The 24,939-nt window shown below is 40.9% G+C and overlaps 1 protein-coding gene across 1 annotated transcript in view; it reads left to right on the top strand.

Annotated features, from left to right (window-relative positions):
* LOC133640520 (protein EFR3 homolog B) overlaps positions 1–24,939 on the top strand; it is a 96,518-nt gene that overhangs the window by 17,130 nt on the left and 54,449 nt on the right. The window contains exon 2 of the mRNA XM_062033987.1: positions 24,099–24,175. Within this exon, the coding sequence (XP_061889971.1) occupies positions 24,099–24,175 (77 nt within the window). The remainder of the gene's footprint in view (positions 1–24,098; positions 24,176–24,939) is intronic.

The following is a 24,939-nucleotide window of genomic DNA, read 5'->3' as shown; positions in this document are numbered from 1 at the left end:
ATTTGCCAAGTTGGGTAATTACAGCCTTTAATTAGGTCAGTAAATGGAATTTGATACGGTAGACAAAAATATTTATTTTTACAGTGCCTACTGAGAGAGGGAAAGCAGGAATCATTTGGTTGAGTTTATTGAGTTCATGCAAGTATTTTGTATATATATCTGCCATGTTATATAAAACTGCCCAAGAAAATTTTTATTGCATTTCAGCGGTTTGAATGGAAGTTTAACCCATTACGCTCATCAAAGCTCTGAGAATTAAGCTCAAGGTTGAATGGCACCATCTGGACAATATTTTCTTGTTTTTCAATCGGCAAGAAGGAGATTATTTCGGTTTTCATGGAAAAAGCTTAGCAAAAAGACAAGATTACAGCGTGTTTAAAAATAGCAGTTATAATAGCAGTCAATGGGACTGAAATAGTTTCTTAGAGGATGTGTGTTCACGAAATGTTTGTATCCAATTCTATCAACGTTGCAATCAAAAACACAATGCAATTTTATTTATTTTTTAAATGGAAACATTTTTTTGGGACTGCTGTCCTTCAAACTGAACAGTCATATCACATAAGGGACACATGTAATGCCTGTTCTGGGCTCTAGTGGTGCACACGGGTTGGAGGAAAATGTGATGACACCCAAACAACAGAAAATAGAAGTTATTGCATTACACACGTCTGTCCTGGCACAAAGTCAACAATAACAGTAGCATGGAATGGACAGGAAACAGTGATTGACTTTTAGATTTAGCAGGAAGAGACTTGCCTCCCAAGTGAATAGCAGCAATTCATTTCATTCAGTGTGTTTTTTACTCTCTCTGGTTGTCAAAGTTTTATCTTTTACGCTTGTATGAAAGTTAAGAATGTTAAAGGAGCCTATCATTCCCAATTCTTATGCAAGACAGGCACACATGTTTTTTATGCATTATATCTAATAAATAAACATGAGCAAATGTCAGCTAAGAATGGAATTAATGGGAGTTGCTCTATTCCGCCTGTACAGCGTTCTAAAAACAGCCAAAAGCCTCCATTAACGTTTTACATACATGCTTTAAATATATATGTAATTTAGTAACTTTCACATTCATATTAACATGTAATATTTACGTATTTTGGGCATTTTAAGCATACGGCGACGTATTAATTTCACAGACGCATCAACGTTCGTTTTTTCTTCAACAACTACTGCTAATCTTGACAGATTTCACAGACAACACAAACTACTTTGGGACAAATGATGATCCAGAACCTTATATTTTTAAGGCTGAATTTAAGAGAGAGGTGCTACAAGTTTCAGAAGCTTTGTGCTTCACAGATCCAACTTTAGTGAAACACTAAGCATCATGCAGCAGAATTGCTAAGGGCTAACCAAGAAATACAGTACAAACTACAAACATCACTTACTGTACAATGTGTGCTCTCACTGGGATGCCAGCTGATGGGATGTTCATATCTTCCCGTTTAGATAGGCTATTTCATCCCTACAAGCCTATTTCACAGGTTTCCCTGCTCTTCGGGGGATTTTATTATTATGTTTACTATAAAATTACCTGCGAAACAGGCTTGTAGGGATGAAATAGCCTTTGTGTTTCTTCCTGACCTAACGTATATTCCGCTCTACCACGGTATTGAGCACTGTATAACGGATAAAACCACAGTAACCTCGACTATACATACATACATATGTGTATGTGTGTGTGTATTAGGGGTGCAACGGATCAAAAAACTCACGGTTCGGATCGTTTCTCGGATCAGAGTCACGGATCGGATAATTTTTCGGATCAGCAAAAAAAAGACAAGACAAACAGAAGTTTTGTCTTTTTGTTTATTAACACTTTTAAATTATTAAATTAAAATATATAAAATCCACTTAAAGTGCACAAGGCATAATATCTTATTTTTAACATAATTAATGAAAAACAGTGCTACATAAAAAGGCATTTCTCCTTTCTTTAAACTTGGGACCAATGACCGTTAATAAAAAACCACTGAAAGTGCAACATAAGAAGGCACATCATCTTCCTTGAAATATAGGTAGTAAAATAAAGCCTGACATCTCGAGTGATGCTGCCGTCTTCCACACTTGGAGCCATGGATTGTAGAATCTTTGTTTTTTAGTGGCAGGATCATTGACACAGATGGTGAAGTTTCAGTGCTCAGTAGAGATGTAACAGTTTTGAGGGGTTTAAGCACCTGGAAGACCTCCTCTGCCGCTCTCACATCATCATCAGACAGGGTGATGATGTCTTTGACATTTGTCTTCAGGGTCTTGTGGGTCAATGCAGAGTATATAGCTGCCTGCTGCTCCAACATATCATAAGTCGAGTTCCACCTTGTTGGGACATCATGTATGATCTTATGAGTAGTCAGCTTTAGCATTTCTTACTTTGTCTTAAGCACATGAGCAGCCGTTGTGCTTGGGTGGAAGTAGGAAACCTCCCTCCTGATCCTCCCAAGGAGGCGCTCCATCCTATTGACTGATATTCCCTTCTGCGATGCCAAATTCACTACATGTGCAAATCACCCTATCTGTGGTCCCAGTACTGCCTCATTCACTGCATTTATTAGATTTTTGGCATTATCAGCTGTGACTGGGATATTAGTATCTTTATGTATCAGTCCTGGGCATGACGTTAAAAAAAGTGGACGCTCCTCTATGGGGTCTTGGGGCACTAGGAGGTTAACCCCTTTACGACTGTTACCCTAGGTGGCCCTTGGCAAAGGCCTAGTACCTGACTGCCCCCTAGCCAGGGATACGGTGAAGACCTCAACGGCGGAGCAGGCGGAAGACGGTAGATTTAAGAACTACCACAACGGCTGCGATGGCAGCAGAAGGCTGCAGCAGAAAAGGGTCCCCAGTCGTCTTGGACTCCACGCCACTGGACCCTGACCCGATTCTGTCAAGGATGGTGTGGTGACTGTCTGTGCACCAGTCTCCCCATGTAAAACTAAGTCACGCACAGGCATCCTCCATAAAGGGATACCCCCCTACCAGGAGGATCGTCATACTCGTTAGAGTGACCGCCGATGATGATGAGTATCGTTATCTTCCATTCCTCCACTTCTGAGCAAGGTGACTCTCGTGGAGGGGGCGTGTCTTCTCATCTCCCAGTCTGCTGTGATGAAGTGAGCGCTTATCGTCACATTGTTTCCCTGGACGTGCACCCGTCTGTCGTGAGCACAACAGATGATGCTCGGGACAGTTCATCCACAACTTTTTTCTTCTCCTGCTCATAAAGATCTGGCACAATCTTATCGCTGAAGTGGGTGCGCGACGGGGTGTCGTAACGTGGCTCAAGCACTTTCAGCATGTGTTTAAAACCCTCGTTTTGCACAAGCGAATATGGCCTCATGTCTGCACCTATAAAAACACAGATTAAATGGCGCGGGGCTCCTCGGTTACTCCGCTCGCCATGACCACGCTCTGTGTGTGGACTGAACATGCGAACAACTTTATTTTTTATTTTTTCATAAATCAAACCGCGGATCACGTGTGTGCCGAACCGAAGATATTGATCTGAACGGATCACGGATCAATGTTGATCCGTTGCACCACTAATATATACATACACATATATATATATACATATATATATATATATGTGTACAGGTATATGTATACATATATATATATATATATATATATATATATATATATATATATATATATATATATATATATATATATATATATATATATATATATATATATATATGTATATATATATATATATATGTATATATATATATATATATATTCGGGCTGGGCGATACAGCCTTTTTTTAATATCGCGATATTTTAAGGCCATATCGCGATACACGATAAATATCTGGATATTTTGCCTTAGCCTTGAATGAACACTTGATGCATATAATCACAGCAGTATGATGATTCTATGTGTCTACATTAAAACATTCTTCTTCATACTGCATTAATATATGCTCATTTTAAACTTTCATGCAGAGAAGGAAATCACAACTAAAAAAATCAAAAAAAATTTCATACGGTGTTGATCTGGAAATGTTTGCCTCTGCATTTTGATGGTGTGAGCGTGTGGCACCGAACAGAGATGTTGACATGCGGAGTAAGCACTCTTCATTCTCTATCAGGTGACTTTTCAAATGATGCTACATATTAGCAGTAATGCTACTTTTTATAGCAACACTTTCGCCCCACACTTGACAAATTGCGGTTGTCTGTTCGACATATTCCCACTTGAAGCCAAACCACCGCCAGACGATGGACCCCCTGCTGTTTTTTGGGGGAATTAATTATTCCTTCATTTGTTACCAGATTTGTACCTTCTTTCTCTCGTATTACCGCTAGCATCACAGCTAACGTTAGCCATGTTGATACCTCTCTGCTCTGTGAGGGCGTATACGTATGTGACGTATGACGTGACAGTATGTGACGTGTGTAGAAGCTGCGCTTGCTGTCTGTGAGAAGGAGAGGCAGGAAAGAGCGAGGAGAGCCTGTAGTGTAATGCCCGCAGCTAAAAGCAACTGCGTGAGAACGCATACTCGAATATCACGATATAGTCATTTTCTATATATATATCGCGCATATCGATATGTTGCGCATATCAATATATCGCCCAGCCCTAATATATATATATATATATATATATATATATATATATATATATATATATATATATATATATATATAAAGTGGCCGCAAACAAGCGTTTTTTCAGGTCTTTTTTGCCATCTCCGGGTCTAAGTTGAATATCAAACTTTACCAAATTCTCGGTTTATGACCACAATCTTTTACTATCCAGGTGAGATGCATTATTTATAATCTCGAATAAACTTTTACCATCTCACAGGAGATGCAGCAGCTCACCAGCTCACAATGTCAATATAGCTGCAGAAGCTGGTAAGCTCTCTGGGATCAAGGCACCGCTAAAAAAAGTAATCGGCGATAGCAATTGTAATGACAATATCGCTAATACTTGGTTAAAGTAGCACTAAGTAACTTTTCAACCTTCATAAAATATTTTCATTACTTTTGGGATGATGCATCAACTTACCACTAGTTGAATGACACCTCTGTCATGGCCTGAGGGGGTCTGTATCGCTTTCACTGGCACTAAGCAACTTTGAGGAGGGTGGCAAGAACGCTGCTATACAAAACACTACAAATGTGTTCCCTTGCTTTACAGCGTACGTCGCTCCCCCCTTTCCCCATTTGTCTATGCGAACGCCTATGTGCAATTACTGCTATTATGGCAGAAGCTCAGAAACTACAACAAAAACCTAAAAGTTTTGTCTGAGGAGACAAAAAAAAGAAAAAGTTGAAGCTACCCTGGTAAAAGGACAGTCAAGGATCAACATTGGCCCAGCTTTCACGTGCTGGCGTGAGCTCAAAGACGAGGAGGGATTTCATATCAATGCTACCTTGGCTATGTTCCTGCTAAACTAGTAAGTACCTTTCGATGCTCAAATGAAAATGCTATTGTTAATGTTAGCTATCGGAAATTTGCGTAGTAGCAATTAGGGATGATGTTTGCTAAGAAATTATCAAGTTCGAGCCTATTATCGAATCCTCTTATCAAACCGATTCTCTTATGGAGTCCAGATAGGTTGTTGTATATGGAAAAAAACCCCACAATATTTGGTTTAACAAATCACTTCACATTCTCTACTGCTCGCTACTATAGTATTACCATATCTGAGTTATTGTGCAGAAATGTGGGGAAATAACTACAAATGTGCGCTACATTCGTTAACCGTGTTACAAAAAAGATCAATTAGACTGATACATAATGTTGGATATAGAGAACATACAAACACTTTATTGAGTCAAAAATATTAAAGTTCGATGATTTGGTAAAATTGCAAACAGCTAAAATGATGTGGAATTAAATGATGGAATGGAACTTCCGGTTCCGGTTCACCGTGCGTGACTGCTCGCCGTCTGTTCGCTGTTGCGAAAAAGCTAAGTAGCGCTCTATCTGTGTGCTTTTAATTGTTCTACAGCTTTCTTTATCACTTCTCAAACATTTTTAGTGGTACTATTTAACTTGCAAATCACCCGATCTCTGTCCCACCACCCTTTCCTCAGCTAGCTAGCTGCTAAGCTAGCGCGGAGAAAGGCAGCGCCGGTCAGTAAGAAGCTACTCCTACAGACCGCGACCACTTCCCTGAGGACAGCAGGAACTTCACTCGGTGACAGAAAACACTGTGAGTAATGGCTTCCTGCGCGTCTTGCACCATACTCACGGAGAGGTTGGCTCTGCTAGAGGGCCGTGTCCGCCAGTTAGAGCAGAGTAATGTCGTAACTTTAGATGTTGCGGACACATCTGCTAGCGTTAGCTGTAGCGAGCTAACTAGCCCAGCTTGTAGCAGTCCTAAGCGGCCTACAAGCTACGGTGTACCGGTTGAGACGCATAATAGATTTAGCTCTTTAGCTAGTCCTACACCCCAGTCTACCGGGCACCACACCTTAGTTATAGGGGACTCCATCACCCGAAACATAAAGCTTAGCAAACCAGCCACAATAAAGTGTATCCCCGGGGCCAGAGCACCTGACATTGAAGCTAATCTTAGGGAGCTAACTCGCAACAGGCCTAGTAAACACGTACGACAGGCTAATCGCACCACTAATTATGCGAATATAGTTGTACACGTTGGCTCCAATGACACTAGAATGAGACAGTCAGAGATTACAAAGAGAAACATAGCCAGGACTTGTGATCTCGCCAGAAAGATGTCCAGGCATCGAGTAATTGTCTCTGGCCCCCTGCCTGCGAGAGGCAATGATGAGAGATATAGCAGATTAGTCTCGCTTAACAAGTGGTTGGCTAGCTACTGTAGGACGCAGGGACTAACGTTTATTGATAACTGGCCCTCTTTCTGGGGCAAACCAGGCTTGCTGATGAGAGACGGCCTTCACCCTAACCAGGAAGGCGCCATCATCCTGTCTAGAAACATAGACTACTATTTAAGTCTCACTTGACTGACTACACTAGAGCAAGCCCGGTCACAGGCAATTACAATGTCTGTTAGTCCGGGTGAGGAGTCAGTTAAGCTAGAACTAGCCAGCGCCAGGCTGGATAATCCATGTACGCATAGCAATTCTCTTAGAATAATACACAATTCACATAATGTTTTTTCTGTTGTGTCTGTGTCAGAGGTGGACATGCATTCTACTGAGGTGGCAAATTATGATATGTCCAGTCTATTGCAGCACCAAGCAAACAATCGGAAAATTCCCGTCATATCAATTCCTAGATATGGTCGAAACTATTTAAAGTGCACTACGCATAATAAACGCAACATTGTTAATATTGCCACTACGGATAATCTTAACAAAAACTCGTCAAAACAGCCCAATACCTATAATATGGGCTTTTTAAACATAAGATCATTGTCTCCCAAGGCGTTATTGGTTAATGAGGTCATTAGAGACAACAATCTTAACGTCATTGGTCTTAGCGAAACCTGGCTCAAACCGGACGAATTTTTTGCGCTCAATGAGGCATCTCCTCCTAACTATACGAATGCGCATGTTGCCCGCCCTCTTAAAAGGGGAGGGGGTGTCGCACTAATATACAATGAAAATTTCAACCTTACCCCTAACCTAAATAATAAATATAAATCGTTTGAGGTGCTTACTATGAGGTCTGTCACACCGCTACCTCTCGACCTGGCTGTTATCTACCGCCCCCCTGGGCCCTATTCGGACTTTATCAGTGAATTCTCAGAGTTCGTTGCTGATCTAGTGACGCACGCCGACAATATAATCATAATGGGGGACTTTAATATCCATATGAATACCCCATCGGACCCTCAGTGCGTGGCGCTCCAAACCATAATTGATAGCTGTGGTCTTACACAAATAATACATGAACCCACGCATCGCAACGGTAATACAATAGATCTAGTGCTTGTCAGGGGTGTCACCACCTCCAAAGTTATGATACTTCCATATACTAAAGTAATGTCCGATCATTACCTTATAAAATTTGAAGTTTTGACTCTTTGTCAACAAGCTAATAATAATAATAACTGCTATAGCGGCCGCAACATTAATGCTGCCACAACGATGACTCTTGCTGACCTACTGCCTTCGGTAATAGCACCATTCCCAAATTATGTCGGCTCTATTGATAAACTCACTAACAACTTTGACGATGCCTTGCGCGAAATTATTGATAGTATAGCACCGCTAAAGCAAAAAAGGGCCCCTAAAAGGCGCACCCCATGGTTTACAGAAGAAATTAGAGCTCATAAATTATCATGTAGAAAACTGGAACGCAAATGGCGCGCGACTAAACTTGAGGTTTTCCATCAAGCATGGAGTGATAGTTTAATAACTTATAAACGCATGCTTACCTTAGCTAAAACTAAATACTACTCAAATCTCATCCGCCTCAACAAAAACGATCCTAAATTTCTGTTTAGTACAGTAGCATCGCTAACCCAACAAGGGACTCCTCCCAGTAGCTCCACCCACTCGGCAGATGATTTTATGAATTTCTTTAATAAGAAAATAGAACTCATTAGAAAGGAGATTAAAGACAACGCATCCCAGCTACAACTGGGCTCTATTAACACAAATACGACTGTATATACGACGGACACTGCCCTCCAAAATAGTCTCTCTATTTTTGATGAAATAACATTAGAGGAATTATTACAGCGTGTAAGTGGGATAAAACAAACAACATGTTTACTTGACCCACTTCCTGGGAAACTTATCAAGGAACTGTTTGTATTATTAGGTCCATCAGTGTTAAATATTATAAACTTATCACTTTCCTCCGGCACTGTTCCCCTAGCATTCAAAAAAGCGGTTATTCATCCTCTGCTCAAAAGACCTAACCTCGATCCTGACCTCATGGTAAACTACCGACCGGTCTCCCACCTTCCGTTTATTTCCAAAATTCTCGAAAAAACTGTTGCACAGCAGCTAAATGAACACTTAGTGACTAACAATCTCTGTGAACCTTTTCAATCCGGTTTCAGGGCAAATCACTCTACGGAGACAGCCCTCGCAAAAATGACTAATGATCTATTGCTAACGATGGATTCTGATGCGTCATCTATGTTGCTGCTTCTTGATCTTAGCGCCGCTTTCGATACCGTCGATCATAATATTTTATTAGAGCGTATCAAAACACGTATTGGTATGTCAGACTTAGCCTTGTCTTGGTTTAACTCTTATCTTACTGACAGGATGCAGTGCGTCTCCCATAACAATGTGACCTCGGACTATGTCAAGGTAACGTGCGGAGTTCCCCAGGGTTCGGTTCTTGGCCCTGCACTCTTTAGTATTTACATGCTGCCGCTGGGTGACATCATACGCAAGTACGGTGTTAGCTTTCACTGTTATGCTGATGACACTCAACTCTACATGCCCCTAAAGCTGACCAACACGCCGGACTGTAGTCAGCTGGAGGCGTGTCTTAATGAAATTAAACAATGGATGTCCGCTAACTTTTTGCAACTCAACGCTAAGAAAACGGAAATGCTGATTATCGGTCCTGCTAGACACCAACATCTATTTAATAATACCACCTTAACATTTGACAACCAAACAATTAAACAAGGAGACTCGGTAAAGAATCTGGGTATTATCTTCGACCCAACTCTCTCGTTTGAGTCACACATTAAGAGTGTTACTAAAACGGCCTTCTTTCATCTCCGTAATATCGCTAAAATTCGTTCCATCTTGTCCACTAGCGACGCTGAGATCATTATTCATGCGTTCGTTACGTCTCGTCTCGATTACTGTAATGTATTATTTTCGGGCCTCCCTATGTCTAGCATTAAAAGATTACAGTTGGTACAAAATGCGGCTGCAAGGCTTTTGACAAAAACAAGAAAGTTTGATCATATTACGCCTATACTGGCTCACTTGCACTGGCTTCCTGTGCACTTAAGATGCGACTTTAAGGTTTTACTACTTACGTATAAAATATTACACGGTTTAGCTCCAGCCTATCTCGCCGATTGTATTGTACCATATGTCCCGACAAGAAATCTGCGTTCAAAGAACTCCGGCTTATTAGTGATTCCCAGAGCCAAAAAAAAGTCTGCGGGCTATAGAGCGTTTTCTATTCGGGCTCCAGTACTCTGGAATGCCCTCCCGGTAACAGTTAGAGATGCTACCTCAGTAGAAGCATTTAAGTCCCATCTTAAAACTCATTTGTATAATCTAGCCTTTAAATAGACCCCCCCTTTTTTAGACCAGTTGATCTGCCGTTTCTTTTCTTCTCTCCTCTTCTCCCCTGTCCCTTGCGAGGGGGAGTTGCATAGGTCCGGTGGCCATGGATGAAGTGCTGGCTGTCCAGAGCCGGGACCCCGGGTGGACCACTAGCCTGTGCATCGGTTGGGGACATCTCTGCGCTGCTGACCCGTCTCCGCTCGGGATGGTTTCCTGTTGGCCCCGCTGTGGACTGGACTCCCGCTGATGTGTTGGATCCACTGTGGACTGGACTTTCACAATGTTATGTCAGACCCACTCGACATCCGTTGCTTTCGGCCTCCCCTAGAGGGGGGGGGTTACCCACATATGCGGTCCTCTCCAAGGTTTCTCATAGTCATTCACCGACGTCCCACTGGGGTGAGTTTTTCCTTGCCCGTATGTGGGCTCTGTACCGAGGATGTCGTTGTGGCTTGTACAGCCCTTTGAGACACTTGTGATTTAGGGCTATATAAATAAACATTGATTGATTGATTGATTGATTAATAAGTAAAGAAGTTAAACATTGTACTGATATGATCCAGTTTAAGAGGTTGTTCAAATGAATAGTGCTTACAAAGTACAAAGAAGAATAATTATGAGAAATACTTTCAACCTTATTGAAAATAAGATATTCTTCATCTCAGTATATTAATAATGACTGAATTAATTAATTACATATTACAAAACTGTTGTATATACTAATTCACAGATATTTTATTACAAAAAGGTCAGTAAATGATGTATATATTTGTAAACGCTATGAAGTGGGAAAAAGTAGGATTAAATAAGCTTTACTTCTTCCTACTCCTGTAAAGTGAAATGATATGAAACTGTGATGTATTATGATGTGGTCTGATCATGTTTTGTTTAGTTATGTTCTGTTAGTTTTGGACTTCCTTAGTTGTTTTGTGCACTTCGGGGTTTTGTTTTAGTCACCATGGTTACTTATGATTTTCACCTGCCTTGTACACGCACCTGTTGCTCATCAGAGACTCTATTTAAGCCTGCCTTTTCCGGTCACTCGTCGTGGCTTCATTGTTTGCATTTGCAATAGTTACGTTGGCATTCTGGTTTTCAAACGCATGATTCCTGTGCTAAAGTTACCTTAGCTTCTAGTATTCCTGTGCTAAGTAAGTTTTTGCTTTAGCTTCTCGTGCGAACGGCACGCTTTCCTTTTGTTTCGTTCCTGTCTGTTGTAATGTGTATGATTCATGAGAAATAAATCATCTCCTACCTGCACGCTTTCGTCCGGAGCTGTCAGTTTTGCGTCCCGGGAGAACACCCCACCGTGACAAATGACTGAGCTACGTGACGTCATTTCTTGTGATGTCTCACGGGGCATTTCTTGTCGGGACGGGATTCGTTCCCAGGGATTCGAATAAAGAACCAACTCTTTCTTTACTATAGTGGTCTCAATAACGGGTGCCGGTTCTCAAAAAGGGATTCCAGTCCGAGGACCCGGTTCTTTTCTTATCGAACAACCGGGAAAACCGGGTTCGAGTATCATCCCTAGTAGCAATATATAGCTACCAGCTTTATGGTTTGCAGTTCCACACCGACACGACCAGCCAAACAACAAACTCAAAAGTACTGTATAAAGAAAAAAAAAATGCGATGACTGCAAACCACAAATATAAAGTTCTAGTAAAATATGTAGGTTCCTACTGTGGAAAGATCAGTCATCATTGTTGTATTATCGTGTCAGTTTGTATGTACGTGACAGTAGTTTCTGACGATTTACGACGCTATGCGCTGGTCCTCATGGGAAATTTGGTCTTCCTTCAGGCAAAACACTACCGCTTTAGTTCATCTGCGCCACCAAAATCAACCAAAACTGAAAGTTCTTAAGTTGGGCTTTAATAGTACAGAGGTCACAAGATGTAAATTGTTGTTTTTTCTGCCTCACAATACAAAGGTCCTGGGTTCAATCCTGCACTGGAGATTGCATGTTCTCCCCGTGACTGTGTGGGTTCCCTCCGGGTACTCCGGCTTCCTCCCACCTCCAAAGGCATGCACCCGGGGAAAAGGTTGATTGGCAACACTAATTTGGCCCTATTGTGTGAATGTGAGTGTGAATGTTGTCTGTCTTTCTGTGTTGGCCCTGCGATGAGGTGGCGACTTGTCCAGGGTGTACTCCGCCTACCGCCCGAATGCAGCTGAGATAGGCTCCAGCGACCCCCCGCAACCCGAAAGGGATAAGCGGTAGAAAATAGATGCATGGATGGATGGTTTTTTATAGGGCTTTATGGGCGCAATAGCGTACTCCCATTAGCTGCATTGTTAGTTACCTCGTATATGCATTATTGTACAAAATTAGAATGTATAAAAAAACATATGTCTTGGTTGAGTTACATAGGGATGGTGAATGAATGATGCTAAATTCCAAATAAAAGTGCAGTTTCCCTTTTTTGACCGTGCTTGTGTCATTGAAATAGGTGTTATGATGGGGACAGACTGTCACTGGAGTAGATTAATTAAATGTCTGTCCTATGGGGAAACATTTGTCATTGGTTAACATGTAATCATTTTTGTCCTATTTCATTCTCGCTTCTCCGTATTTCTCCCAGCCTGCCGCTCTCTCACCCTAATGGGGCAATGTTAATGTTAACATCCGGTGGGAAATGGAGAGTGTAATCTGTTAATGCAGCCGGCCATTATTAGGGAGATATAAATAGTCTTGTGATTGGCGGGTTCCCTACTGTGCCGACCCCCAGCCCCCCCCACGCACATGTTTTAGTCCATCTTGCACGTCAAACTCGGAAAACATGTTAGAGATGTCACATAGGTCGTAACCTCTCTTTTCTCTTCTCGTTATTTACTTGCTCCTCAGTGCTTGTGCAATGTGCATGTTTATGTGTGGGTTTCTGTGCGCCTTGTGCAATGCCTGTGAATCTCGCAGGGTGGGCGGATGTCGTGAGACCCCCCCCTTACCTGTTTGTGTGTTTTTCCACAGCTTCCATTAAAACACTTACCCACCCACCACTTAGTGTAGCTTTCCTTGCTCGTTCCATGCCAATAATACACCTTGACGAAACCCCGAACCAAACTCGACAAATTAATGTGCATACCAGATGTGTTTTCTGATGTCTTTCAGATCCTGCTTACATTGTATTTTTTTGTTAAATAGTTTCCATATGATCATAATGTGACTCCAGATGTTTTTCAGCCCTAAATTACAGGATGGATTTACATCTTTCACATGTGGGAAATCTTACTTAGCATTGACATACATGACATTTTATACCTCAGAAGTAACTTCTTCTAAGGCTGGACGATTATGGCAAAATAATAATCAAGGTTATTTTGATTTATATTGAAATCACGATTAATAACACGATTATTCATTCATTTGAAAACATGAGTATGTATTGTACTACAAAAACTCAACTTTAGATATAATTTAAAAGAACAAGATAATAGTGCTTACAATGTCATGATCCGTTACCCGGGTCATGGCATGATGTATGTTTTGGTAATGTTTCTGTGTTAGTCTGTTTCCTGGGTGCACCCTCTTTTTCTGTTTACTATTGGTTTCCATGGGCACTGATTCTCCTCACCTGTCTTGGTTTTGCAATTAGTGTTCCCACCAGGTGTTTTGGTTAATCACTCCCCTTTATAGTTTCCTGTCACCCAGCAATAGTTGCTGGGTCAATGTTTGCTCTAGGCAACAATTACATTCTCCTGTTTTTTCTCCTCGCTGTGGTTATTTTTGCACAGTGACATTTTGGTTTTGTTCAGCTCCAGGCTTGCTAGCGTCCTCAGTTTTGTATTTTTGTCCTGCCTTTAATTTATTAAAAACTTTAATCTTACCTGCACGTTACTCGTGCTTGATTCCTGCGTTGGAGGGGAACGCGACAATCGCAGCCATGCGTCGAAGACGTAACATACAAAGTACAAAGAAGAAGAATTATGACCTTACCTTATTGAAAATAAGATATTCTTCATCTCAGTATGTTAATAATGACTGAATTAATTAATTACATATTAGAAAACTATTGTGTATACTAATTCACAGATGTTATTTTATTATATAAAAAGGTCAGTAAATGATTCTATATATTTGTAAACGCTCTGAAGTGGGAAAGGGGTAGGATTAAATAAGCTTTGCTTCTTCCTACTCCTTTTCGGACATGATGTAAAGTGAAATGATATGAAACTGTGTGATGTATTATACTGTAAGTGTGTTCATGTTCCAAATAAACTAAAGAAAGAAAGAACAACAGATATAAATTAGTAACAAATAAACCACAAGTGTAATAGTATTAACAGTACCGGTAATAATACATTAAAATTACAATCGCAATATAACAAAACAATGAAAGTAATTTTTTCTTTTAGATTTTTAAAAATTCAGTTTTTTACCTTAAACACTTATTTTACCACCATAGATAAAGTGTGTGCTTTGTGTGTCATACATAAAATGTAATAACATGAAAACAACCTCACATTTATTGGTGGAAACATCTTTGGACAATTTTGACCAAATATTATAAGTCAAGCATAGTACTTTGTTTAAATGTACTAATAAGTGCTTCAAGGACATTATGCTTGTGTGAGGTATTGTTTTAACCTTCATTTTGTTAGCGCAGTCAGAACGCATGTTGCGCTTACCACTGTTAATATGAAGGAGGAAGTGTGCTGTTGCTCCGAGTTTAACGCGTGGAGATCGATGACTTGAGGCTGTTAGACAAAACAAAGAGAGAGCCTCTCAATCTGCGACTGCTGTCCTGTTTGTACACTGATCTTACATTGATGATGTCGTTTACAACAACAATGTGTCGTAGGTGTATTAAAACGATATCTAACTCTAGCAACCAAAAAGCTGTGAAAACTATAATGCTATGCTCCAAATTTGTAATATTTACAGAACTTGTGTGAGCCTATAACTATATACATTACTACATATATATGTATATATTTTACATTCTACTATAATTACTTTATTGAATTAACAAGCCCCTGGTGCTCTATTGCACGGTTTTTGTACTTTTTACCGGTAATTGTCTTTGTTCATATGTTTACATTTGTAAATGTTGAACTTTATAAATAAAGGTATATGGGGGAAAAAAATGTGTTGTAGGTGTATGGATTGTTCTTGCTTTAGTTGGTGTTTCAAGTGGCCGTCTCGACGTTGATTACCTCAGGATGGGGCGGTTGAGTGATTGGGGCATGAATGAACGGTAACCGACACAAGGAATGTTCCTTCTCACAATTACAGCATTTCACTCACATTTTTGTCAATTTCCTTGATATTTTTGCGTTTAACAGCGGATTCCGTTTTATAGGCTAATTGTGTGACTCCGTCAGCGGTTAAGTTAACGCAGAAATGCCTTACTTTTTTTTGTCGAGTTTAGTAATGATTGTTTAGGCTTACTAGCGCTGTGTCAAATACAATGTAGTGAGATCCGAAACTTCTAATAGACGTGGTCTTGTTTTCACTCAAACGCTCACTCACCGTTACAAAGCTCAGGAATTTCCATGCATGTTGCGCAGCCTCGTTAATCTTTTTTTTTTGTATTATATTTGAGAAGCCGGAACCGAAATTTTATGAATTGTCCAGCCCTAACTTCCCCCAGAGATAATGGCCTAAAAACATGACACCAATGCAAGAAAACGAAACATCGAGCTCTTGCAAGACGTGTTTGGTCAGTGTTGTTGCCTCAGCTGATTTATAGTCCAAGTCCTTTGCTGTACAAGAGCAATGTTGCAGTGTTGCATTTCATGGTTTTGTCATTAGAGCTTCCCTATGTCAGCCTTCCAAAAAGGAGCTCCAAGAAAATCAGTTTTTGTGACTGCTCACAGTTGGGACCCGGCAGCTTTGTGCTAGACAGTGAAGGTGCAATAAGAAGCTTTAAACTGTGACTCATTCATTGCGTCAACCCCCCCACCACCGACACACACACACACACACACACACACACACACCGTCATCAGACACTCAATCTATCCCTTTTTATTTTTTGTTCCTTTTCTGTGTCTTAGCCGCTTTGCCCTCTACCCCCTTTTCTCTCACAACTGGGGACCTGCAGGATTTTTAATAATTTATAATCGACCCCTATACGCATGCCCCAGGCCAGCACAGCAGGTGTTGCTGGATGTAGCACTGAGGGAGGGTAGAAAGCAGGGCTGTGTGCAGTGATAGAGGAGTGACTCATAACAGTGTAAAGCGTAATAGACTTAGACTTCCTTTTTATTGTCATTCAAATGTGAACTTTACAGTACAGATAAGAACAAAATTTAGCTCGTTTTAGTGCAGGATAAAAGAGCAATAAGGTGCAGATATAAATGAATAGATTACTGTACAGATAAATATATTGCACTTTTGCATATGCATATGGATGTATGTTATATTGTCTTTATATTCCAGCGAGTTGATCCGTTTTTGGGGGGAATTGAGGGGATTATAATGATGCGTTCAAGAGTCTTATGGCCTGAGGGAAGAAGCTGTTACAGAACCTGGAGGTTCTGCTACAGAGGCTGCGGAACCTCTTTCTAGAGTTCAGCAGTGAAAACGGTCCTTTGTGGGGGTGGGGGTAGTTTTTACAGATTTTCTGAGCCTTGGTCAGGCAGCGGCTTTTTGTGATTTCCCAGATAGGAGGAAGAGGAGGTAATAAGAAGTTAATCACCTTTGATGGTAAATTAATTGTGTAAGAACTGCAAATCGACTAACTACTAAACTCACTTTACATTAGGGCTGGGCGATATGGACGAAAAAGTATATCTCGATATATTTTTACTTAAAGTCGATATTCGATATATATCTCCATATATTTTCCGGTGAAAGTATACATATAAAGATATTCATTTTTGAACGAGATTCACTGAAATTGAAGTGAATGACAACTGTACTGTAAACACTTTTATTAACCCAGTTAGTCAAGATGGGTATTAACAGCACAGAAAAGAAACTGTTTAAGTAGCACATAATTACATAACATAAAATAACATAGCTCTGCAAATATAACATTTTGGCAGCATTTCTCGTGTGAAATATGCCCGGCTTGGCAACTGGAGAACAGTTTTGATTTGGGCTTACATGGTAAACAACTCAAATGAATGTTTTATCCAGACATACATTAGTCCAAATGTGGCCAAGTAGACGCATTGTGGGTTTCCTGGACGTGGTCTACATCGCTAAAAAAAAATGTAAAGAAGAGAATCCCTCTGATATCTTCCACTAGTTTTTTAATATATAAATCGCCCGCTTGAATATTTCCACTTCTCTTCTACGACTCTCTGGTCGTCATTTGGGATGTCTGTTGTGATTTTTATTCCTGGTTCCATGACCCGCCCTACCTTGCCTCTGATTGGCCTAATCTCAACCAATCGTGACTCATCAGAGTAAACAACTAACCAATCATGGATGTTCTTAGCAAGCACGTCTTAGAAGGAGGAAGGGGTGGGGTTTAGTAGCCCATGGAGGGGAGCGGGGGGAGAACAAGGAACACAACAAATAAGCGGCGTTTGGTCATTTTAACGTGAAATAAATTATATCGATATTTTCTTAATTCATATCTTGTTTAAAAATATATCGATATATCTTAAATTTTCCTGAGGGAACGCTCCTGAAGGAATAAATAAAGTACTATCTATCTATCTATCTACAAACTCGATACATCGCCCAGCCCTACTTTACATAGTACATTCCTAGTATGTTTCCATGCACTAAATTAGTCTGATTTCTCAAATAATTAGTTATTTCCTATTTTTACACCTAATTGTCGAATCTCAATTTCCATGCTCATCTCTAATGTAACTGTTGGCCATATGCAGTGTGCCTCTCGTACACCAGGGGGCAGTTGTGGGTATTCCAGCTTGTTTAGCTTTGTGGAGATGTAAATGAGAGAAGAGAATGTACATGCTAATAAACTAGCACTAGTAGCTTTCAAGCTTGTTGTAATATACACTTTTGGTGCATCTTAGACACATCCTCAGTGATTTATTCTTGGGTTCACGGGGTGCTACGGGTGTCACAACATCAGCCGGGGTGAGCAAGCCCCAACTTGTCTAAGTAACTTTTGTCAGCATATCGCCCCGCTTGAACCACAGCCATCTGGATGCCCTTTCTGCCGCCCTCAGTGATTTTTTTTTTTTATGGCTCTTCTATTGTGCAGTCCTTTCACTTCTTGGACGCTCTGATGAAAAGCTGGCTGAGAAATCCTCTCCACCCGACCTCGATGGGGTTGCATCGGGTCCTCCATGCCCTGCTTCGGCATTCTCCTGCCAGCTCCTCATACGTGGCCCTCTTCCTTTCAAAGGCCTCCACCATCCGGCCTTCCCAGAGAACACTCAACTCAGGAGGCAGGACCATTGCCTTGTTGTTTCTGACACCAGGACCATATCTGGCCTGAGTGTGGTCACTGTGATGTTCTCTGGGAATTTGAGCTCTCTCCCTCGGTCGACTTTCGGGTGCCAGTCCTGAACTATTGCCAGCAGCCCCCCTGCTTGGATTTGGCGCTGCAGTGGCTTTTCCACAGCCCTAGCAAAAGTGATGGACTGCCTTGTTGGTTGTTGATGGTTACTAGAATCCCTGTGCTGATGACCTCTGCGATGACCCGCAGCACTTGGTCTTGGCGCCAGCAGTCGCGCCCATCTGCCAGTGCCCTTGGGCAGCAGCTCAGGATGTGCTCCAGTGATCCACTTTTTTGGCAGAGAGTGTACAGTTGATTCTTGGCCAGGCCTCATCAATAAAGGTTGGACGGGCTTGGGAGGACGTCGTATACCCACTGGATGAGGAAATTGATCCAGTGTGGCTCAAATCGCCATAGCTCTGTCCACAATATCTTTTGGTGCCTCCTCCCATCGGGTCCACGGCCCCTGTTGCTGCATCCCTACTGTCCTACTGCAGCGGGCTTCCTCCACCCCTGCTCGGACCTCCTCCTGGATCAGCTGATGCCTTTCCTTTACCTGGGCCTTGTTGTAGCAAGGTCTTGGGTTAAATGGTAAATGGTAAATGGCTTGTACTTGTATAGCGCTTTTCTACCTTTCTAAGGAACTCAAAGCGCTTTGACACTATTTCCACATTCACCCATTCACACACACTTTCACACACCGATGGCGGGAGCTGCCATGCACGGCGCTAACCAGGACCCATCAGGAGCAAGGGTGAAGTGTCTTGCTCAAGGACACAACGGACGTGACTAGGATGGTAGAAGGTGGGGATTGAACCAGTAACCCTCAGATTGCTGGCACGGCCACTCTCCTAACTTCGCCACGCCGTCTGGGTTGCTCCAGATACCTGTCCATCCGGATGCCAAGTTTTCCACCAGCTCCAGATCTAACCATAAGTACAACTTTCCACTACTATTTAGTGTTGTTGGTAATGTTTTAATGTATTTAAATGACACTTGTGGTTTTTATGATCATCACGGACATACAAACCGATCACTATTTTTGACCATATCTTTGACCATTTACTGTTCATACTAACTTTGCAGTGAACTATTTGTAATTGCTGGTTTACATGTCAATGACCTTGTCTTAGTTGTCTTACATCACTAGATGAAGTATGAACAACTAAGTTCTTGTGGATGATTTAAATGAAGCAATCGATGTTGTCTTGAAGTCATGTGATCTACTGCTGTTTTATTGTTCTCTACATGGGCTCCAACTATCGACTATTTTGATAGGCGACTAGTCATTGACTATCTTAACGATTAGTCAAATAATTAATTGACTAATAAAGTGTACTCATTCAATCAATTTTTTAATTCGGCTTGAGATATTTTATTGGCATGTGCTTACAAACAACAAATATGACTAATTCATTCATTAATATTTATACTGTAACTATGCCACTCATTCGGCTGTTACAGAAATAAAGAAATAACTAAAACTTTTGTCCTTTTAAAAACAGGGATAGGCAAAGAGCTAAAAAAAAATTTAGTTTTTGTTTTTAAAAAGGACAGCTGAAGCAGCAGCAATAACAACAAACGATTAAACACCAAAACTATCTAACTTGCTGAAAAAGAAACAAGCATTTTGTGATGATGTGTTTAGAATGCTTCAAATGGGTATATTATTGATTAACTCCTGGCATGTTTAGCATCTAATAGACTCAATGTATAGAATTGTATCAATTCTTAACATTTTAGCTTAACTGCCGTTGTGTCCTTGGGCAAGACACTTTACGTACCTGCTTCCAGTGCCACCCACAATGATTTAAATGTAGCTTAAAGATGTAGCTGATGGGTTCTAGTATATAAAGCGCTTTGAGTCTCTAGACAAAAAGCGCTATATAAATGTAATTCACTTCACACTTCAATATCTTTACTTTGTATGTTTGTTTGCACTTGGTCAGGCCATTGTCTCCCATATTATGTAGCTGGTGATTTGTTGTGACTGTTGTTTGTCAAGGCTTTTAATACATTTATTTATGACTGACTGAGTCAATCCGTGTCTAAAGGGAACAGCTATTGATTGTTCTGATTGGCTGACTGTCTCTGAGGACTGCTGGCTGGCAGCTGGTAATCTTTTTAATGCATTCTCGTTGTCATGGTAGAATGGGTGCTTCATCTGTTTAACAGTTACTGGAAATTATGACTAATTGTGCTCCAGGAAAGTAGAAAGCAAGGAAAAGTTGTAACTAAGTTGTAAGAAAAGCTGTTTCTTTGCACATTGTTGTGCGTTGAACTTATGGTCTTTGGCTTTCAATGACCGTCCTGACCTGCCCATTCTTCATCTTTTGCAACGAGCAAACCTGTTTCTTGGAAGCAGTTAGAACAACAATTCTTAAAACCGAGCTTTATTCACGGTTCGATGATTTATCCTAGCTCATCCAGGAACACCCTCATCAGTCATTACCGCTGGCTTGCAAAATCCCTAAAAAAATAGAGCAATGTTTGTTCTTGTCAAAGTTGTCTTCATTACACCTTTTGGAGCGAGAGACCTTGTGGTTGCCTCATAGGCATGTAACCACATGAACATTTTATATCGCGGTTATAGTGACCAAAATGATTGTGGTATTGTTTAATGTGCTCAAAAAGTACTTATACACACGCTGAAAGTTTTTGACCAAATATTTTTTTAAACACACTGTAAGAAACCCCACTATTTTGCATGTTTTGTGTTTCTTATGCTTTACTGATACTCTTAGTATTTTATCCGTTTTATTGGATACGTTTAAATGTTTTCTATTTTTGCTTTGTACTGTTGCTCTTTAAGATGTATTTAAATGAAAAATACGTAACAAATCAAATATGTTATTATTATTCAAATTTTTTGGTTGGTGTTGTAGTGTCTTACTCTGTTTAGCAGTCCCAGAACACACCTTAAAAACACCTTTGTCTCATATAGACCAATCACTCTGTTTTACACGAGCACAGCTTGTGCACAATTGAATATCTTAGTTACACAGACACAATGTGTTTGTATAAGTTAAATGGGGGTATGTTGTTTCTTAATAGGGAAATACGTTAATGCCTCTTGTTTTCATGTTAGCATTTAAGCTTTTTTGATTAGGCCAGCCAGTCCATGAGTTGTATCAACGTGCAGTTACCAGTCACGGTTTTTCGTGTAAGAAAACAAGATATAACGACTGAAGCAGCACAGTTATAGGATCAGTGTTAAAAAACTCAACATTAAACAACACATTTAAGATTTATTACTAGGGGTGTAACGGTGCACAAAAATTTCCGTTCGGTACGTACCTCGGTTTAGAGGTCACGGTTCGGTTCATTTTCGGTACAGTAAGAAAACAACAAAATATAAATTTTTTGGTTATTTATTTACCAAATTTGTAAACAATGGCATAACATACATATACACACAGGGTCCATTGCCAGGGTTAATGTGGTCAACATATATAAAATAAAAACTAAATAAGATAAGGCTCAGAATGGTTTCTTAACAAAACCTTTCTACATATAAAGTGCATTTTTTGATTGATTGATTGAGACTTTTATTAGTAGATTGCACAGTACAGTACATATTCCGTACAATTGACCACTAAATGGTAACACCCCAATAAGTTTTTCAACTTGTTTAAGTCGGGGTCCAGCCTCAGATTAACTCCCCCCCCAGCCTGGCTAACTTGGCAGTAAGAGGATATATCTGCTCAATGTTCTTCCACCATAGAAGTGGGTCAAAATCTAGATTTTAATGCAACATGGACTTATATCTGCTGCTATAAAAACATTTCTTATTGCTTTAGCCCTGCCTGACTCTCTGAGGAGAGGCTGCTTGAATGCGGTGGTGAGACTTCAAATGGGTTAGCATGTGTTATGAGAGTAGCGTATGTGTGTGTGTGGCCCTTTAATATGTGACAGCATGTGAGGTGAGTGTGTTGGCGAGCGTGGTGAGGGAGCGGTAGCTGAGTGCGGGGAGTGGCTAGTGTTCTGTTGGATTGGCTGTGTGCAAGACCTCAATAAAGCCACGATTTGCAACTAATCGCCGGACTCGTCATGTACCCTGGAGTCCGGAGCTGTGGAGACCCACTGCCGGGTAGAGTGAAGGGTGTTGCCCCCGAGAATACATCGGCCCTGGAGGACTGTCTTCCCTGCGCTCCTCGACTATGGTCTGGGAGCCGGAAGCAGGAAAGTGCAACACATGTTTGACGTGTTGTCAGAAGCAGCTGCTGAACAATGTCGGCAAACCTCCGTCCTCCATTGTTGTATCGCGCAGCCAAAGTGTTCCCAAACGGGAGATCTTAACGAGGCAGGAGGGTCTTCCAGCTCTGGCTTTTACATGTTGTCCTAGCCCGGTCGTTGCTAGCATGTGTACCCCCGTACCGAAACGGTTCAAAACAAATACACGTACCGTTACACCCCTATTTATTACCACATGAACACATAAGTGTACCAAAAAGGAATACTGTTGAGTACCTATACTGATTCTGAGTTACTAGAAATTGGTTCAAATGTGAGAGATTTCCATCCCTAGTGACCACATTCTTTCTATACGTTGTCTACCTCAATTTCATCTCCTGGGTTTTGTGTCAGGCAACAGTACATTTTACTGTTGGGGTACAGAGAAAGATGCTTGATGTTGAGTTAAGCTCTGGACATTGCTGGTAAAAAAATTTGTCAACCAGAGCCTTTGAGATGAGTGCCATGTACACAACTCGCTGCCTAAAGCGAGTACACAACATCCTGAAGGACAGATACCACCCAGCACATGGCCTCTTCAACCTGCTACCCTCTGGAAGGAGGTATAGATCGATTCGCGCCAGGACCACCAGAATGTCTCACAGTCTGTATCCCCAGGCTGTGAGACTGCTAAATGAACAGCCTGCCCCTTTGCTGCCCCGGACCATCTTATCACCTCACTCTTCACCACCTCAATAATTGTGCTCTGGACATTGCATTGCTGCAACATCAACGTAACACCCATCAGACATCTGACTGTTCCCACCCCCATGCCCCTCTATTCGCCATCTTCCTGAAAATGCTAAACTGTAAACTATGGTCAACCTGCACTTCAATGCAGTTTCTATGCCGCTGGACAAAGTTCAAACAAAATCTTGTTGACATGTATGACTTAAGTGTTATTATGACAATGACAATAAAGGAATTGATTGATTGATTGATTGATTGATTGTGCGGAATGTTTTATTTCATTTGTGAGTATTTCTTTGCAAAGATATGGCAGCTCTCTCCAAGCCAGGTACATCTCTAAACAATTTGCATCTTTGCCCACTGCTACAATTGCCTTTGTGGCCCCAGGTAACAATGCTGCTCTTTGATGGAAAAAAAAACTTAGCAGCTCACAAGCTTGTATGTTATTTTTCTGCATGAATACACTTTAATGGTTGTTACACCCCGACTTTTAAGACAATCTACATGATTTCAAAGCATATCTATGCTAAAACATTTAGAGAAATGTACTATTGGAGATGGAATGTTGCCTTTTATATTCATGTCACCAAGTCTACATGTTTGTTTTTAATTTTTCCCCATTCTGTGTCCTCTTAGGGGTTTGTGGTTGTTGTGGGGCTCTCAGGCCTCGCTACAAGAGACTGGTGGACAACATCTTCCCCGAAGACCCAGAGGTGAGGGGCTGAAACAACAAACACACACAGACATCCATTTTTATTTATTGCCTATTTTATCGTTATTTTGCGGTTTCCCATACAGAAATGTATCTCACCTCTCTTATAAACACATTGTAATGGGACTGTGTGTTGATTTAGCTTGTCAATCCAACTAATCCGATAGACGCACCTAGTCTGCCGCAAATTGTGTTGCCAAATTTAACGATATATCTAGCGATTTAATTTATTTTAACCTCACATACTCCTTTACCTTAACCGTGGATGGTTACCTGAAAGGTGGTGTGGGTTGTTGTCAGTGATGGGAAGTAACAATCTACATGTAGCTTAACTACATTCCCTAGTAGAGGCAAAATAAGGCGGGTCATCGAAACCAGGAAGCCAAATCCTAACAGACCAGCACTCTTGTCACATGACAACGAGGGAGCCGGAGACAGACGGACACTTAAAAATGGGATTTTCTTCGCAAATTCTCGATTTTCCTTTAGTTATGAAGATGACGTCCTGGAAACCCACAATAATGTGTGTCATTGGCCATATTTAGACAAATGTATGCGTTTAGAAAACCTTAGTTTTTATTTGTTTACTCTGAAAACCAAAATCATAACTGCTCTCAACGTCTAAGACGTCCAACACAAATTTAGGAACACACATTAAGGTGAGTTAAATCCATGAAAAGTTTTACTGCACATAACCATTATCAACTGTTCCCAAACGACACACAAGCTATTGTTTTCTTTGTCAAGATATCGATTTTACTGTAA

The sequence above is a fragment of the Entelurus aequoreus genome, linkage group LG23, assembly GCF_033978785.1.
Source record: "Entelurus aequoreus isolate RoL-2023_Sb linkage group LG23, RoL_Eaeq_v1.1, whole genome shotgun sequence".
Lineage (NCBI taxonomy): Eukaryota > Metazoa > Chordata > Actinopteri > Syngnathiformes > Syngnathidae > Entelurus > Entelurus aequoreus.
This window is presented reverse-complemented; position numbering and strand designations above follow the sequence as displayed.